The sequence below is a fragment of the Pseudoliparis swirei genome, chromosome 8 (genome assembly GCF_029220125.1).
Source record: "Pseudoliparis swirei isolate HS2019 ecotype Mariana Trench chromosome 8, NWPU_hadal_v1, whole genome shotgun sequence".
Taxonomy (NCBI): domain Eukaryota; kingdom Metazoa; phylum Chordata; class Actinopteri; order Perciformes; family Liparidae; genus Pseudoliparis; species Pseudoliparis swirei.
In genome coordinates, this window is record NC_079395.1 from 22,944,442 (window position 1) to 22,962,311 (window position 17,870).

Sequence of the window (17,870 nt, forward strand, 5' to 3'; positions counted from 1 at the left end):
GCTACATGATACATGCTAAATGCACTTGTATAGCAGCTGTTTCAGACCCCTGCTGGGCGTGCGAGTCAGTGCTGTTGTTGTTGATATTGTTATTGTTTTGCATGGAATATTGTATGTTTTTTATTGTTAATTGTCGAGGTGCAGATATGTTCAGACCACACTGGCAGAGGACAATGGACCATCTGTGATCAGGAACAATGGTAACGGCAGCATAGTTTAGACACACAGAGAGAGAGAGAGAGAGAGAGAGAGAGAGAGAGGGAGGGAGAGGGAGAGAGAGAGAGGGTTGGGCAGGGGTGAGGGGCAAGAGAGGGGGAGGGGCGGATGAGAGTGAGGGAGAGAGTCAGTGACTGATGGGATTCCGTTTCTATCAGCATGTCGCCCTCTAGTGGTCATTCCGGATCAGCACTAACACTCAGCCACTGACGTCACTACAATTCAATGAACTACTCTTCATCGCTGCGGCCCTGCATGGTGGTCTCCTTCTCCGCCTCCTCATCAACATCTTTTTGTTGCCTTCTGAAGTTTTCCACCCGTCACTTTGGGTCCAAACAGGTGACATACTATATTATAAATATAATATACTATATTGAGTGACGTGATTAAGTTTCATGGTGACGGGTATAAGAAGTGTGAAAGATCTCTCAAGGGACTTTCACCCAGGAGACCCGTGTTTATGTCCTGTGTGAAACCAAAACAAGACGTTGACGTTACGTAACGTTGTTAGACAGTCATGTGTTTACACTATAGTGCGTTGTCCCACTCTATTTAAGGTTATGCTTCCCATGGAACATTATGTTAGACGGTCACTGAAGAGCGGTTATTGATTCACGCTAGCTCTCTTATGTGATGTTATCTTATGTGATTTTACGTTGTTTCGCTAGGTTATTACGCTAGGTCATTACGCTAGGTTATTTCGCTAGGTTATTTCGCTAGGTTGTTACGCTAGGTTATTACGCTAGGTTATTACGCTAGGTTATTACGCTAGGTTATTACGCTAGGTTATTTCACTAGGTTATTTCGCTAGGTTGTTACGCTAGGTTATTACGCTAGGTTATTACGCAAGGTTATTCCGCTAGGTTGTTAAGCTAGGTTATTACGCTAGGTCATTACGCTAGGTTATTTCGCTAGGTTATTTCGCTAGGTTGTTACGCTAGGTTATTACGCTAGGTTATTACGCTAGGTTATTACGCTAGGTTATTGCGCTAGGTTATTTCGCTAGGTTATTTCGCTAGGTGATTTCACTAGGTTGTTACGCTAGGTTATTACGCTAGGTTATTTCGCTAGGTTGTTACGCTAGGTTATTACACTAGGTTATTATGCTAGGTTATTTCGCCAGGTTGTTTCGCTAGGTTGTTACGCTAGGTTATTACGCTAGGTTATTACGCTAGGTTATTACGCTAGGTTATTACGCTAGGTTATTTCGCTAGGTTGTTACGCTAGGTTATTACGCTAGGTTATTACGCTAGGTTATTTCGCTAGGTTGTTACGCTAGGTTATTACACTAGGTTATTACGCTAGGTTGTTTCGCTATGTTGTTTCGCTAGGTTGTTTCGCTAGGTTGTTTCGCTAGGTTGTTTCGCTACATTGTTTCGCTACATTGTTTTGCTACATTGTTTCGCTACGTTGTTTCGCTACATTATTTCGCTACGTTATTTTGTTATGTTGCCATGTTATAACAACTCAGTTGACCAATGATCCTTTGGTGAACAGGACACTCAGTTCAGCTTCCGTTTTTTCAATATGAACTCAACATCTCTTTAACACTTTGCCATACCATTACATGTACACAATTAACTGTTTGCCACCGTTTCTTTATTTGCCAGCAGAAAGAAGAAGGGTGCGAATAAAAATTAAGCTATATACTAAAAGGTTTCCAAAGCTCCTACTATAATGTTGTCACAATATTTTTTTAGAAAAGAATGTATTAAAAAATCAAATTAACTAAATGATTATTTATAATATAAAGGGGTCATGGCAAAGGGAGACCCGAGTTTGGAATGTTCTTATCAGTTAGATACATATCAGTATCATTCCTACACTGTTCGTCAAATTAAGTATGAATAATGTTATCAAAACCAATGTTGTTGTTGTTTTATTTATCTGACAGCAGTAAGTCGCACTGTGGACAGTGGCCTCCAGCAACATGTTAAACTGAGGTGAGACGGGCCAAATGGTGTGCCATATTGACGCCTGTTTAAAATTCTGACCCTAAGCCGAAAGATTTATGCAAATATATGACAGTAATTTAATTAATCAGTGAAAGGGGATTTACTATCTGACTGGCAATTTGAGGAATGTCAGGCTGACATATGGCGGGATGTCTGTCAGGCCGGCTGGAACACACAATGATGAGCACCAGAGCTACATATCAAATATACCAGAGCAATACACGCCTTTCTTTATTTAGCGTGTTTGTTAAAAGAAAAAAGTAACATGAAAATATTAATTAGATAAAATCTCACGTGGGCTTTTTTCTGTTATTTCTATTTCTCATACCTAATATGATAACTTCATATATATATATATATAAATATTGTTTTCTGTTCAACTTTTGAGAATAAACTGTTAACATGTGTGTCTCAGGGTTGTGTAGCTGAATACATGATTGAGTCATTAGTTCTCACTGACAGTGCCACGGGGATGCGGCAGAGAAGCTGCGCGAGACCTGCATCAAGCACACCAGCAGAGAGACACAGCGCCGGAAACAGTTGGGGCTCCCCTTCAAAATAAAACATATTCATGGTAAATTGAGGACATACGGTACGTGGATAGAGCATGGAAGGATATAAATGTCACGTACGGTGCTCATTAGGTTGTGCCTCTCACTTATGTCGGTTCATGCACTGATAAGCACACGCTACATAGCTTCGTAATTTGACCTGGTCTTATTTTGAAAGGTTGAACCGGAAGTCCGATTTACTTTGGGTTTTTTTTGCCTGCCGTTGTCTCCTCCTGTGTGACTGCGCTGACCGGCTAACGGGATTTCTCTCCTGGTTACCGTGTCCGGTTAACGGGAGAGAAGGCTGGCTGAGAGTTGAAGCACGGGTACCGTCGGGCTGTCGGTAGTTTTACACCGGCGCTGCTGCTGCTGCTGCGCGAGCGCTGTCGGTAACGGAGGCGACGGACAGAGGATGAGAGCGCGTGCACTGCAGTAATGATGCGTTTTATCCTGGACTGCCTGAGGACGTCGCGAGCGAGGAGCCCGAAGTAAGAGACTCTGATGTGTTCATGTCCAAAGATCAAAGTAATGCCGCGGCACCGGCACGACGCGTCATGCAACGGCCGGGTTCAACTTTTAACTCCACAACATATTTCAGATTTAAGTTAATTAAAGAGTGTTGTTGGCTCCAGCTGTTCTGGGCCCGCCCAGAGTGTGTGCGTGCGCGCGCGTGCGCGCGTGTGTGTGTGTCTGTATTACGGATATTGTGGGGACATACATTTGTTGGTACAGTCACATTGTGGGGACTTGTTCCTTTTGGGGACAACATGAAAGTCTCCACAACATAAATCACTTCATTTTACAGTAAAGATTCAGTTGACATTTAGGATTAAGTTAAGATTAAGGTAATTCTCCAGGAAATGAATATAAATCAATGTAATGTTTCCACGACTGTTTGTTGGTATAAACTAGTTCACGAACAAGCTAACAATATTACCCGGTGCTCCACTGTTGTTTATTTTTAGTCCACTACACATGCATGTATGTGCAATATTAATATAATAATATTACGTAAAGTGTAGCCCTGTTGACACTGATCTTGACATCGTTATTGGAGAAATACAAATATCAGCAAATAGTTATTATTATAAAAAAATATAGACATAAATAAATCATTTATGGATCCCTATAGATCGTATTCAGTTTAATTGGCTTTTTTTATCAAGAAATTAAGATAAAAATACTGTTAGTTATTGCCCTATTATTATACATCAATATCCACATATCTCCATTGCGCTAATGTCATCTGATATATCGGTTTGACTGATTAAAATAAGAATTAATTAACACAACAAATGTACAGGTTAACTGGAATTAAATGTTTCTTTGGCAGTTACATTGTACACATCTACCAAGTCAATAACTAATACTTGTTAATTTATTCAAGATACAAATCTTGCATTAAGCCGTAACATCATCATTTTATCACACAATATTCAGGCCATGGCTCGATCAATTATTTGCTGCGTCAAAGTATTTTCCAATCTGGGCACGCTGACATGATATTGTTTTACAACAAAGAGAGCAGCAGCAGACGTAGCTGCTGAGGTATCACAAGTACTAACCTTTGTTAAAATAAAAGGCCCGCGTCAAATACTCACTCATTTAAAATCAAATTGAATGAGTTATTGAAGATGTGAGATGGTTCAGTTTATTCCTTATAACAGATCAGAAGAGTTTGAACTGGCACGCTCTAACAACTGAAGCGTCAAAGTCTGAATGAGTGAACGCATGAAGGAACCCTCGACCCCCGGGCACTAACTGGGTTCACATCAGCGCCGCTCCGCGGGTTTGTTTCCAGGCCTGGACAGCAGCCTCAAATCAGACCGACGCCGTGGTTACACAGTGGACATTGCTCACACTCTTAAACCCACAATCCAACCTAAAAAAGAAATAAAAGGCTAAAATATAGTTCATTATAATTCACGTGAACACATTTGTTAAGCTGATTTTCAAGTAGCCATCTGCTAGAAAAGGAAGATTCATTGCGTCAGTAATGCTTTGAGCTCAAACACGCGGCCTTGCTGCTTGACTTAATAATAATAATAATTTAGACTTGTATTGTGCTTTTCTTAGTACACAAAGACGCTTCACATGGGACAAGAGACAAACAGAGTAAATCCAAAAAAAAGCAGACAAAACAAACAAACCGGACGTGGTAACAATGAGAAGGAAAGCAGAGTGGAGGAGCTGTGTGGGTCGTATCGGGGTCAGGGGTCAGCAGGTGAAAGCGCGTTGGAAGAGGTGTGTTTTGAGGGCTTAAATAATGGTAGGGTGGGAGGCTGACCTGATGACTAATGGCCGTCAATGGAATATCTTTGGTTTTGGTTCGGACACAACAACCTCAGTCCATCAATTGGGGCGTGCAAAGTGTGTAATGAGTGTTATTCACAACAGGGCTGTAGATCAGTGGTTATCAAGCTGTCCTGATCTGTGTACGCCCTGTGAAATGTTGCATATAATACATGATATAGACAATTAAGTTAATGAACTTACACTTATATTTGACTGAATATTTCTTAAATAACTATTTTCAAAGGCTTTTTAAAATTGATTCTCATTTTAAATATATGTAAAACAAACCTCAGGTACCCCCTAGAGGGCCTTCACGTACCCCAGGGGTACAGGCACCCCTAGAGGGCCTTCCTGTACCCCCAGGGGTACAGGAACACCTAGAGGGCCTTCACATACCCCCTAGAGGGCCTTCACGTACCCCAGGGGTACAGGCACCCCCCTAGAGGGCCTTCACGTACCCCCAGGGGTACAGGTACACCTAGAGGGCCTTCACGTACCCCCAGGGGTACAGGTACACCTAGAGGGCCTTCACATACCCCCTAGAGGGCCTTCACGTACCCCAGGGGTACAGGCACCCCCCTAGAGGGCCTTCACGTACCCCCAGGGGTACAGGTACACCTAGAGGGCCTTCACGTACCCCCAGGGGTACAGGTACACCTAGAGGGCCTTCACATACGCCCTAGAGGGCCTTCACGTACCCCCAGGGGTACAGGTATCCCTAGAGGGCCTTCACGTAGCCCCAGGGGTACAGGTACACCTAGAGGGCCTTCACGTACCCCCAGGGGTACAGGCACCCCCCTAGAGGGCCTTCACGTACCCCCAGGGGTACAGGCACCCCCCTAGAGGGCCTTCACGTACCCCCAGGGGTACAGGTACCCCCTAGAGGGCCTTCACGTACCCCCTAGAGGGCCTTCACATACCCCCTAGAGGGCCTTCACGTACCCCAGGGGTACAGGTGCCCCCTAGAGGGCCTTCACGTACCCCCAGGGGTACAGGTATCCCTAGAGGGCCTTCACGTAGCCCCAGGGGTACAGGTACACCTAGAGGGCCTTCATATACCCCCTAGAGGGCCTTCACGTACCCCAGGGGTACAGGCACCCCCCTAGAGGGCCTTCACGTACCCCAGGGGTACAGGCACCCCCCTAGAGGGCCTTCACGTACCCCCAGGGGTACAGGCACCCCCCTAGAGGGCCTTCACGTACCCCCAGGGGTACAGGTACACCCTAGAGGGCCTTCACGTACCCCCTAGAGGGCCTTCACATACCCCCTAGAGGGCCTTCACGTACCCCAGGGGTACAGGTGCCCCCTAGAGGGCCTTCATGTACCCCCAGGGGTACAGGTATCCCTAGAGGGCCTTCACGTAGCCCCAGGGGTACAGGTACACCTAGAGGGCCTTCACATACCCCCTAGAGGGCCTTCACATACCCCCTAGAGGGCCTTCACGTACCCCAGGGGTACAGGCACCCCCCTAGAGGGCCTTCACGTACCCCCAGGGGTACAGGTACCCCCTAGAGGGCCTTCACGTACCCCCAGGGGTACAGGTACCCCATAGAGGGCCTTCACGTACCCCAGGGGTACAGGCACCCCCCCTAGAGGGCCTTCACGTACCCCAGGGGTACAGGTACCCCCTAGAGGGCCTTCACGTACCCCCAGGGGTACAGGTACCCCATAGAGGGCCTTCACGTACCCCAGGGGTACAGGCACCCACCCTAGAGGGCCTTCACGTACCCCAGGGGTACAGGCACCCCCCTAGAGGGCCTTCACGTACCCCAGGGGTACAGGTACCCCCATTTGAGAACCTGCTCTAGATGAGCCGCTCCTACTTCCTCACTTGGTCATACCCTTTTTATTCTGGTCCAGCATGGTGCCGTCAGGGAAGTAACTTAACATGTTTATGTACAATTGTTCTGCTACATTTCAGAGGGGAATTTTTTCCTTTTTTCCTGCACTACATGTATGTGTAAGTATATGAAATAAAATGAGTTGTTATGTAATATATGGGAGCCCCGCTCCGAAAGCTCCGCTGGTTTATGGTCTGTCTGACTCTAAATGGACCATCACTTACTAAACTAGAATGGGCACTCGGTAGAGCGCATACCTTCGCATATCACAAGATTGGGCATTGAATTATGAACATTTTGGCATTAGTTGCATGCCAATTGGACACAAATGTAACGTGCTATGGTAAAAAAAAGATTTTGACCTTTCCATGACCTTGACCTTGACCTTTGACCCGATTGATCCCAAAATCTAATCAAATGGTCCCCGGATAATAACCAATCATCCCACCAAATTCCATGTGATTCAAGAAGATTTGACCTGTTCATGACCTTTGACCTTGACCTTTGACCCGATCTATCCCAAAATCTAATCAACTGGTCCCCGGATAATAAACAATCATCCCACCAAATTTCATGCGATTCGGTTCAATACTTTTTGAGTTCTGCGAAAGATTTTGACCTGTTCATGACCTTTGACCTTGACCTTTGACCCGATCGATCCCAAAATCTAATCAACTGGTCCCCGGATAATAAACAATCATCCCACCAAATTGCATGCGATTCGGTTCAATACTTTTTGAGTTTTGCGAATAAAACGCATACAAATAAATTAATTAATTAACAAATACACGGCGATCAAAACATAACCTTCCGGCATTTTCAATGCGAAGGTAATGAGCATCATGCTGCATAGAAGAAGACTTGAAACTAGAGACTGAGACATGAACTCACCTCTACAATGTTTACTGAGGGAATACATCAAAGATGTCATTTTCTCATAGAATTCTATACAATCAGAGGAGTCGCCCCCTGCTGGACAGTAGAGGGAATGCAGGAGTATGACACTTTAGCATTGCTTGAGAACCAGTGACCTAAATTCATAAGATGGACACCGACATGAAAGGTGGGACTACAAAAAGATCCAACGGGTTGAATAAAGTCCAAAATCGCTGCTGACAAAAAACTACTGACGTGCAAGTGTTGCTGTTTATCCTGCAACTTGTATCTGAACACTTTAGATAACATCATAATCCATGACTTGTGATTAACATGTTTATCAAAACCACTTTAAAAGATCATCATATCTACAACGCTGTATTTACTGCAGATAAGCGACATTTTATTTATTTATTGAGTACAAATACCTGAATGCCGCTTTAATGTTTCTGTTACTGTGACTAGTCTGCTGCACAGCATTGTGGAGCGTCTCATTATCGGTATGACATATTAACAATAAGACAATAGATAAATGGACGATTTGGTGTTAATGATGTAGTTAAGACATGTTTCCACTTATTACCTTCGCATTGAAAATGCGGAAGGTAATGTTTTGATCGCCGTGTATCTATTTATTTGTATGCGTGTTACTCGCATAACTCAAAAAGTATTAAACCGAATCGCATGACATCTGGTGGGACGATTGGTTATTATCCGGGGACCATTTGATTAGATTTTGGGATCGATCGGGTCAAAGGTCAAGGTCAAGGTCATGGAAAGGTCAACATCTTCTTTTTACCATAGCACGGTCAATTTCTATCCAATTGGCATGCAACTAATGCCAACATGTTCATAAGTCAATGCCCAATGTTGTGATATGCGAAGGTATGCACTCTACCGAGTGCCCGTTCTAGTTAAGACATGTTTCCACTTATTACCTTCGCATTGAAAATGCCGGAAGGTTATGTTTTGATCGCCGTGTATTTATTTATTTATTTGTATGCGTGTTATTCTCAAAACTCAAAAAGTATTGAACCGAATCGCATGAAATTTGGTGGGATGATTGTTTATTATCCGGGGACCAGTTGATTAGATTTTGGGATCGATCGGGTCAAAGGTCAAGGTCAAAGGTCATGAACAGGTCAAATCTTCTTGAATCAGATGAAATTTGGTGGGATGATTGGTTATTATCCGGGGACCATTTGATTAGATTTTGGGATCAATCGGGTCAAAGGTCAAGGTCAAGGTCATGGAAAGGTCAAAATCCTTTTTTTACCATAGCACGATACATTTTTGTCCAATTGTCATGCAACTAATGCCAAAATGTTCATAATTCAATGCCCAATCTTGTGATATGCGAAGGTATGCGCTCTACCGAGTGCCCGTTCTAGTTTTCTGAATGCATTTGTGAATGATTATTAAATGGTGGTTAACATTCGCTGGTGCAGACTCCTGCTGTGTGCTCGAGGATTTTTATGAATGGCTCTGTAACTGCTTTCAGTGTGTGTGTGTGTGTGTGTGTGTGTTTGGACTGATGCATACTGCAGTGGCGGTGATGGAGTGGGGGAGGAGGAGAGCCATAGGAGAGGAGGTGAGAGATGTGTGAGGAAGGAGGGAGGAGAGGCATGAAGGGAGGAGACGAGAGGAGAGGGAGTCCATTCCCCTCACGGATGAACAAGCCTCCTGCTCTCTCTCTCTCTCTGACTCACCCCCACCCACCCTTTCTCTTACCATGCTCACATTGGTGCATTCTGCCGTGTGCATCAATCACCCCGGGGACACACACACACCACACACACACACCACACACACACACACCACACACACACACACACACACACCACACACACACACTCACACACACACACACACTCACACACACACACACACTCACACACACACACCACACACACACTCACACACACCACACACACACTCACACACACCACACACACACACACACACTCACACACACCACACACTCACACTCACACACACCACACACACACACACACACACCACACACACACACACACACACTCACTGGCAAGCAGCTCCGCCTCCTCTGCAGTGTAGCGGCAGCAATGGAGGAGCGTGCAGTGCAGCAGCAGGAAAAACTCGAGGGATCGTGGGAAGGAGGGCACGACGGGGCGAAGGCGGCCTGGAAGGGCGACCGCTCCCTCTCCTCCCTCCTTAAACACTCGTGTCTCCTCTGCTGGTCGTCCCCCAGGGACACCGACGTCGTGGAGACGGACGAGCGGGTCCTCGCCAAGGAAGCCGAGATCAGAGTAAGAAGACCGCAGCACCTCGCGCTGGTGTGTGCATGTGTGTGTGCGTCCTGGTTTTCATTCATCTGCGTGAGAGAGAGTGTGTGTGTGTGTGTTTCTCTTTTCTATTTTGTTGTTTGTAAGTGGTGTGGACAGGACATGCATCACCTGTGTGACCCGTGTGGTGTTTTATGTCACTGCATTTCCCACGATGCGGTCATGTGATGTCACGACGCTGTAAGAGCAGAGGTCTCAGGTCTCAGTGCACCTCTAGATGATAACCAGAGACTCTTATAGGATTAGTTTTTGCTCGACGTGACAACAGGCAGTGATCAATGAGCTACATGTTTTACTTGCTTATCGTCGGCACTGACAGGTCACAATATGTCTTATTGCTGTTGTTCTTACAACAAGTTGCAAATGTCCGCGCTGTGGGACGAATACAGGACTATCTTATCCTACATTGGGCTCCAAAGTGACATCATTTGGCGTGTCAGCTGTATGATGCACATGTGATGTAACATGAAGGAGTCGCGTTGATGGGCCGGCCTCATCCAGCACTCGGATGCTAAACCCACCAAGCGGCGGAATTCCGAGCTATCCGTCAAAATCCGTTTCATAGGCTCACCACGCAGTCATGAGCGAGGACGCGTCGACACCGGAACGCCCAAACGACTTGTTCTGACCCGAGGTCAACAGCAGGCCCGTTGCTTGATTCATTTTCCTAAGACCGAAGTTTAATTTGAAAAGGCTGTATGCACGCAGCTAGCTTAAACACCAGGACTACGGATGTAAAATACCCTCTTGGCTAACTCTGGCACATTTACAGATATGTTTTTATTAGCGTGCATCTTCCTTATCAAATAAACAGATTTCTTTTTTGAAGTCACGGTGATAGTCACAACTTATTGGGGCGAGTGTAAAAAACAAAAGGGTGTTGAGATATGTACTCAGATGTATATGTAATGTGATGCTGTACTGTGGTATGTATATATGGTTACACCACAGGGTGGCGCTAGGGCGCAGGCTATAAAGGCTAATGTGCCATATGATACTTGGTTCAGTTGAAGTAGCTCTGACCGTGAGACTGATGTGTCTGAAGCTTGCTAAATAAATACGCCGACAACGGCTAAAGATAAATCCATCATTTATTCTTTCCTCCGAATGCAACGGTAGCTGCTGCAACAGTGCTCCACAACTCAACAGGTTATGGGCCCAGGAGTCGTTCGGAAGAAAAGTTTAACAGTTAGAAAGTCGCAACGAACGCGTGCTAACGGGCAGCTAGCTAAGAAGAAGAGCAAGCTCGCATGATGGAACAACGAGGAGGAGCAGGTTGCCTCGACCGACATTCGACGGAGACGAAACCAAGTATGAGATTTGGGAAACCAAAACGCTGGGATATCTCCATTTGAATGGACTAAAGGACACTATTCTGAGAGAACCGACGTCAGAACAAGAGCGAGCAGCAGATGCAGGTAAAAATGCTGACGCATACGCAGAGCTAATTTTACTGTTGGACGACAAAAGCCTCTCGTTAGTAATGAGGATGCGCCGGATGATGGATGAAAAGCTCCGAAAATATTGAGAGAGTATTATGCAGGAAGGAAAGCCCGTATAATCAACTTGTACACCACGTTGACATCGCTTCAGAAGGCAAGCCATGAGAGTATAATGGACTATATCATCAGAGCAGAAACCGCCATCACAGCGCTGAGGAACGAGGTGAAACGTTAGGAGACGGATTGCTAGTGGCTATGGTTTTAAAAGGACTGCCTGAGAGTTTTAAGCCATTTGCAATACATGTGGCGATACGGACGATAACATCACGTTTGCAGAATTCAAGACTAAACTACGAAGTTTTGAAGAAACGGAGAAGTTCAACGTAGCTGAGTCGGCGACAGTGTGATGAAGACTCAAGGGAAGAGTGGGCGTCCCGCCAAAACGGTCGCCCGTGACTGGAACAAAGAAGACACAGAAATGTCATGTTTCAAGTGTGGCATCAAAGGCCACAGAGCGAGAGCGTGTCGACAGAAAACATGGTGTAGTTTTTGCAAAAGCGACACACACAAAGATGCCACGTGTAGGCGTAAGGACAAACAAGATGGTGTGAGTAAAGTCTCAGAAGATGCCGACGAGGACTACGCGCTCACGGTGAGAGACGGAGGAACCAGAACCCAGCGGCAGCCGGCGTGCAGTATCCAGGAGAAGGGTCTGATGGTGGACACAGGAGCTACCTCTCATGTCATCACTGACATAACCTGTTTCAAAAGTTTCGACAGCGCGTTCAAGCAAGAAACGCACATTGTCGAGCTGGCAGACGGCACCCGATGCAGCGGAATTGCTCAGCGGAGGGGGAATGCTGAGGTTTCCCTCATCGACAGCAACGGACAGCGACGAAAGGCGACGCTGAGAGATGCTTTGTTTGTACCGTCATATCCCCAGAGCATCTTCTCGGTGAAGGCAGCTACCACGAGTGGAGCTACGGTTGTCTTCAAAGAAGATAAAGATGTCCTGATAACCAGAGGCGGTACCAGGTTTAACATTCATGTGTATGGAAAGCTGTATTATTTGCATACTGAATGTGAATCTAATGATAAGTGTAATGCCTGTCACGACATACAGACATGGCATGAAATATTAGGCCATTGTAACTATGACGATGTTGCGAAGTTGCAAAATGTTGTTGTAGGTATGCAGATCAAAGGTAAAACGGGTAGGCCCGAACAAGAGTGTGAGGTGTGTATTCAGGGAAAGTTTGCCCAAACCAGAAATAGGGACCCTGATACCAGAGCAAAGGCTCCCTTACAGATGGTACACACAGACCTTGCAGGTCCTGTATCCACTGAGTCGAGAGAAGGTTACAAATATGTGCAATCATTTACTGATGATTACTCAAGCGCAGTGTTTGTTTATTTTCTAAAGAAGAAAAGTGACACAACACAGGCTACGGAAAAGTTCCTAGCAGATGTATCCCCTTATGGGAAGGTGAGGTGCATCAGATCCGACAACGGAACAGAGTTTACATGCAGTGATTTCCAAGCAGTGTTGAGGAAAAATAATATCAGACATGAAACGTCAGCTCCTTATTCCCCACACCAGAACGGAACAGCAGAGAGGGGTTGGCGTACTCTTTTTGAGATGGGTAGGTGCATGATAGCTGAAAGTGCATTAAACAAGCAGCTATGGCCCTACGCTGTACAAACAGCAGCAATGGTACGGAACAGATGTTTTAACAAACGTACAGGGCAGACTCCTTATGAGCTGCTAACCGACAAAAAGCCCAATGTATCCAAAATGCAAAAATTTGGGTCTGTATGTTACACATACAAACAGAGCAAAGGGAAGCTTGATTCCAGATGTGAGAAGGGGCATTTTGTAGGTCACGACAAGAACAGCCCAGCGTATTTGGTGTATCATCCAGATACAAACAAAGTACAAAAACACAGACTAGTAAAGTTTGTGAGGCAGTCAACTGTGGAAAAACAAACACAGACAGGTGAGCCAGATCCAAGCGATAGCTATGATGACACTGTGAGACCCAGGACTACTGAAACCACGCAGGGGGTGAGTAGGAAAACCGAAAATAGTGATAGTCCAGGTACAGAAACGAGGTCTAGTGACCATAATCAAACGCAACAGAGTGTGACAAGTGGCGAACCAGAGAGTAAAAGGTATCCATCTAGAGAAAGAAGGAAGCCGAGTCATTTAGATGAGTTCATAACTGAAAACGGTGTCAGTGATGCGCTTCATATCACAGTAGACTACTGCTGTAGAGCGGTGTGTGGCATTCCACAGACATTTGGGGAGGCAATGGGGTCAGCTAACTCAAAACAATGGACAAAAGCCATGGATGAGGAAATCCAGTCCTTAAACGAGAACAAGACCTTTACCCCGACATCACTGCCAATAGGCAAAGAGACAGTGGGGGGTAGATGGGTTTACGCCATCAAGACTGATGCAGATGGGAGAGACAAATACAAAGCAAGGTTTGTGGCCAAGGGTTACAGACAGAGAAAGGGAATAGACTATGGGGAGACGTTTTCACCCACGGCAGACATGACGAGTGTAAGGGTGGTGCTACAAAAAGCTGCACAGGAGAATTTACTCCTACACCAAATGGACGTGAAAACTGCGTGCTTGCACGCTCCCATAGATTATGAGATCTACATCAATCCACCAGAGGGTTATGAAGAAAAGAGGTATAGTTTATAAGCTAGAGAAATCCTTTACGGTCTTAAACAGTCCGGCCGAAATTGGAATAGGGTTTTGCACAATTGCCTTACTGAGGATGGATTCACACAAAACCCAGCCGACCACTGTGTTTATGCCAAAGAGTCAAAAGAAGGAAAGGTGATCATAATCATATGGGTCGATGACTTGATCATTGCAGCAAGCAATGAAGAGAGACTGAAAGAGGTGAAAGAAATGCTCGCAGAAAAGTTTAAAATGAAAGATTTAGGCAAACTCAAAACATTCAGTCAATCAGATGGATGTGTAAACATGTCACAGGAAAGGTACACTAACAAGATACTACAGCGTTTTAATATGCAAGATTGTAGGACCAGAGAAAAACCCTGTAAACAGACAGAGGTGTAAACACTTTGACATAAAGTACCACTTTATCAGGTCAACTGTGATCGAGGGAAGGGTGATTTTGATGTATTGTTCTACCGATAACATGATTGCTGATGTGATGACCAAACCTGTAAGTAAGTTGAAACTGAAGAGGTTTGCAAGTGCTCTTTTTGGAGAGTGATATGTGTATGACAGAGGTTCACATTCATTCTGTTTTTTTGTGTGTGTGTTTCTTTTGTTTGAAGTATAGCAACCTGAGTTCAAGTGGGGGTGTTGAGATATGTACTCAGATGTATATGTATGTCTTATCCTGATGGCGCCGCGGACGGTCGCCTCGGTGTGTTGGTGCGCGATGTTTTTTGTTGTGTTCGTTTTAAATACTGTTTTCTGCTGGGATTCCCAGAGCTCTTTCACCAGAGAAGAGCTCTTGAACATCAGGGGAACAACTCCAGCGGATTTACTTCCAACGTTTTTAACTTCTGTGGAGTTACTGGACATTTTTGTAAAAGGTGTGCTCACCTTCGCCCACGCGGTGAGACGCCGGCGGAGAGGGAAACGCCCAGGGGCGCTTGTACGGCTACGGAAACGGGGATCTCGTACAGCGCTGCCGGGCATATTTCTCCAACGTCCGCTCACTGTGCAACAAACTGGACGAACTCCAGCTGCTGGTGGGGAGAGACAGAGACTTCTCCTCATCCTCCGTTCTGTGCTTCACGGAATCATGGCTTAGTGGCTCGATACCAGACTCTGCGCTCCAGCTCGCTGGCTTCCAGCTGTTCCGAGCGGACCGGGTCACGGAGCTCTCCGGAAAAAAAAAGGGTGGAGGAATCTGCTTTTACCTCAACAACGGCTGGTGCAACGACGTAACGGTGATTCTACAGCACTGTTCGCCGGACCTGGAATCTTTTATCATTCACTGCAAACCCTTCTACTCCCCACGTGAGTTCGCTTCATTCATCCTGGCCGGAGTTTACATGCCGCCGCAGGGGAACGTGAACGAGGCACAACAGACCCTCGCCGAACAGATACGGTGTGTGGAGCGGACCTTCCCGGACTCTTTAGTTATTGTACTCGGGGATTTTAACAAAGGAAACCTCAGCCACGAACTCCCTAAATATAGACAGTTAATTAAATGCCCTACCAGAGAGAAGAGCATTCTGGACCACTGCTACACAACAATCAGCAGGGCCTATCACGCCGTCCCTCGAGCTGCACTGGGAAACTCTGACCACGTCATGGTTCATCTGATTCCCTCATACAGGCAGAGACTAAAGCTCTGCAAACCTGTGGTGAGGAAGTTCAAGAAGTGGACCAGTGAGGCTCTGGAGGATCTACGGGCGTGCTTGGACTGTACTGACTGGGATGTCTTCAGGACTGCTACCAACAGCCTGGATGAGTACACAGAGGCTGTAACTTCCTACATCAGCTTCTGTGAGGACAGCTGTATTCCATCCAGCTCCAGGGTGAGTTATAACAACGACAAACCCTGGTTCACAGCGGAGCTCAGGAAGCTAAGACTGCAGAAGGACCAGGCATTCAGGAGTGGGGACAAGGACCTGTACACAGAGTCCAAATACAGGTTTAGCAAGGCGGTGAGAGATGCTAAACGACTGTACTCTGAGAAACTGCAACAGCAGCTCTCAGCAAACGACTCTGCTTCTGTCTGGAGAGGGCTCAGGCAGATCACCAACTACAAGCCCAAATCACCCCACTCCATGAACAATGTGCTTCTGGCAGACGAGCTAAATGAGTTCTACTGCCGCTTTGAAAGACAATGGAGCAGTCCTGAGACAATCCCCACAGCCCCACCAACAAGCCACAGACCATCAGCCCACCCTCCCCAGCCCATCAGGGGCTCACACCTCTGGAGCACCCTCCATCAACTCAGCGACGCCTCGTCATCCTGGAGAGAGCCGTCAACAGGCTGTTTAAAAGCAGAACCCCGCAAAGCAGCGGGCCCGGACTCCGTCTCCCCTCCACCCTGAAGCACTGTGCTGACCAGCTGTCTCCGTGTTCACCGACATCTTCAACACCTCCCTGGAGACATGCCACGTTCCAGCCTGCTTCAAGGCCTCCACCATCATCCCGTCCCCAAAACCCAAGATCACAGGACTCAATGACTACAGGCCCATCGCCTGACCTCTGTGGTCATGAAGTCCTTTGAACGCTTGGTCCTGTCACACCTCAAGACCATCACCGACCCACTCCTGGACCCCCTGCAGTTCGCCTACAGAGCCAACAGGTCTGCAGACGATGCAGTCAACATGGCCCTTCACTACATCCTCCAGCATCTGGACTCCCGAGGAACCTACGCCAGGATCCTGTTTGTGGACTTCAGCTCTGCCTTCAATACGATCATCCCGTCCCTGCTGCAGGACAAGCTCTCCCAGCTGCACGTGCCCGACTCCACCTGCAGGTGGATCACAGACTTCCTGACCGACAGGAAGCAGCACGTGAGGCTGGGGAAACACGTCTCAGGCTCCCGGACCACCAGCACGGGTTCCCCAAGGCTGTGTTCTCTCCTCTGCTGTTCTCCCTGTACACCAACAGCTGCACCTCCAGTCACCAGTCCGTCAAGCTCCTAAAGTTCGCGGATGACACCACCCTCATTGGACTCATCTCTGGTGGGGACGAGACCGCCTACAGGTGGGAGACTGACCACCTGGTGACCTGGTGCAGCCAGAACAACCTGGAGCTCAACGCTCTGAAGACAGTGGAGATGGTTGTGGATTTCAGGAGGAATGCAGCCCCACCCGCCCCTCTCATCCTGTGTGACTCCCCCGTCGACGCTGTGGAGTCCTACCGCTTCCTGGGCTCCATCATCTCCCAGGACCTCAAGTGGGAGCTGAACATCGGCTCCATCTCCAAGAAGGCCCAGCAGAGGATGTTCTTCCTGAGGCAGCTGAGGAAATTCAACCTGCCAGGGAAGATGATGGTACAGTTCTACACGGCCATCGTTGAGTCCATCATCTGCTCCTCCATCACCGTCTGGCACCCTGCAGCCACAGCCAAAGACAAGCGCAGGCTGCAGAGCATCATCCGCTCGGCCGAGAGGGTTATCGGCTGCAATCTGCCTTCCTCCAGGTCCTGTTCACTTCCAGGTCACTGAAGCGGGCCAGAAAGATTGTCGCCGACCCTCCCACCCTGGACACTCCTGTTCGAGTCCCTCCCTCGGGAGGAGGCTGCGTCCATCATGACTTAGTCCACCCGCCTCACCAAAGGCTTTTCCCGTCGGCGGTCGGGCTCATGAATGGACTCCGGGACTGACTGACTGTCACCCCCAGGACTACCACC

General features: G+C 47.0%; 1 protein-coding gene across 1 annotated transcript in view; it reads left to right on the top strand.

The window, feature by feature from the left end:
• The first annotated feature begins 3,077 nt into the window (after nucleotides 1-3,077).
• LOC130197616 (uncharacterized) overlaps nucleotides 3,078-17,870 on the top strand; it is a 31,985-nt gene continuing 17,192 nt past the window's right edge. Inside the window, exons 1-2 of the mRNA XM_056420369.1 lie at nucleotides 3,078-3,210; nucleotides 9,965-10,022. Coding sequence (XP_056276344.1) covers nucleotides 3,158-3,210; nucleotides 9,965-10,022 — 111 coding nt within the window. The 5' untranslated portion in view covers nucleotides 3,078-3,157. The remainder of the gene's footprint in view (nucleotides 3,211-9,964; nucleotides 10,023-17,870) is intronic.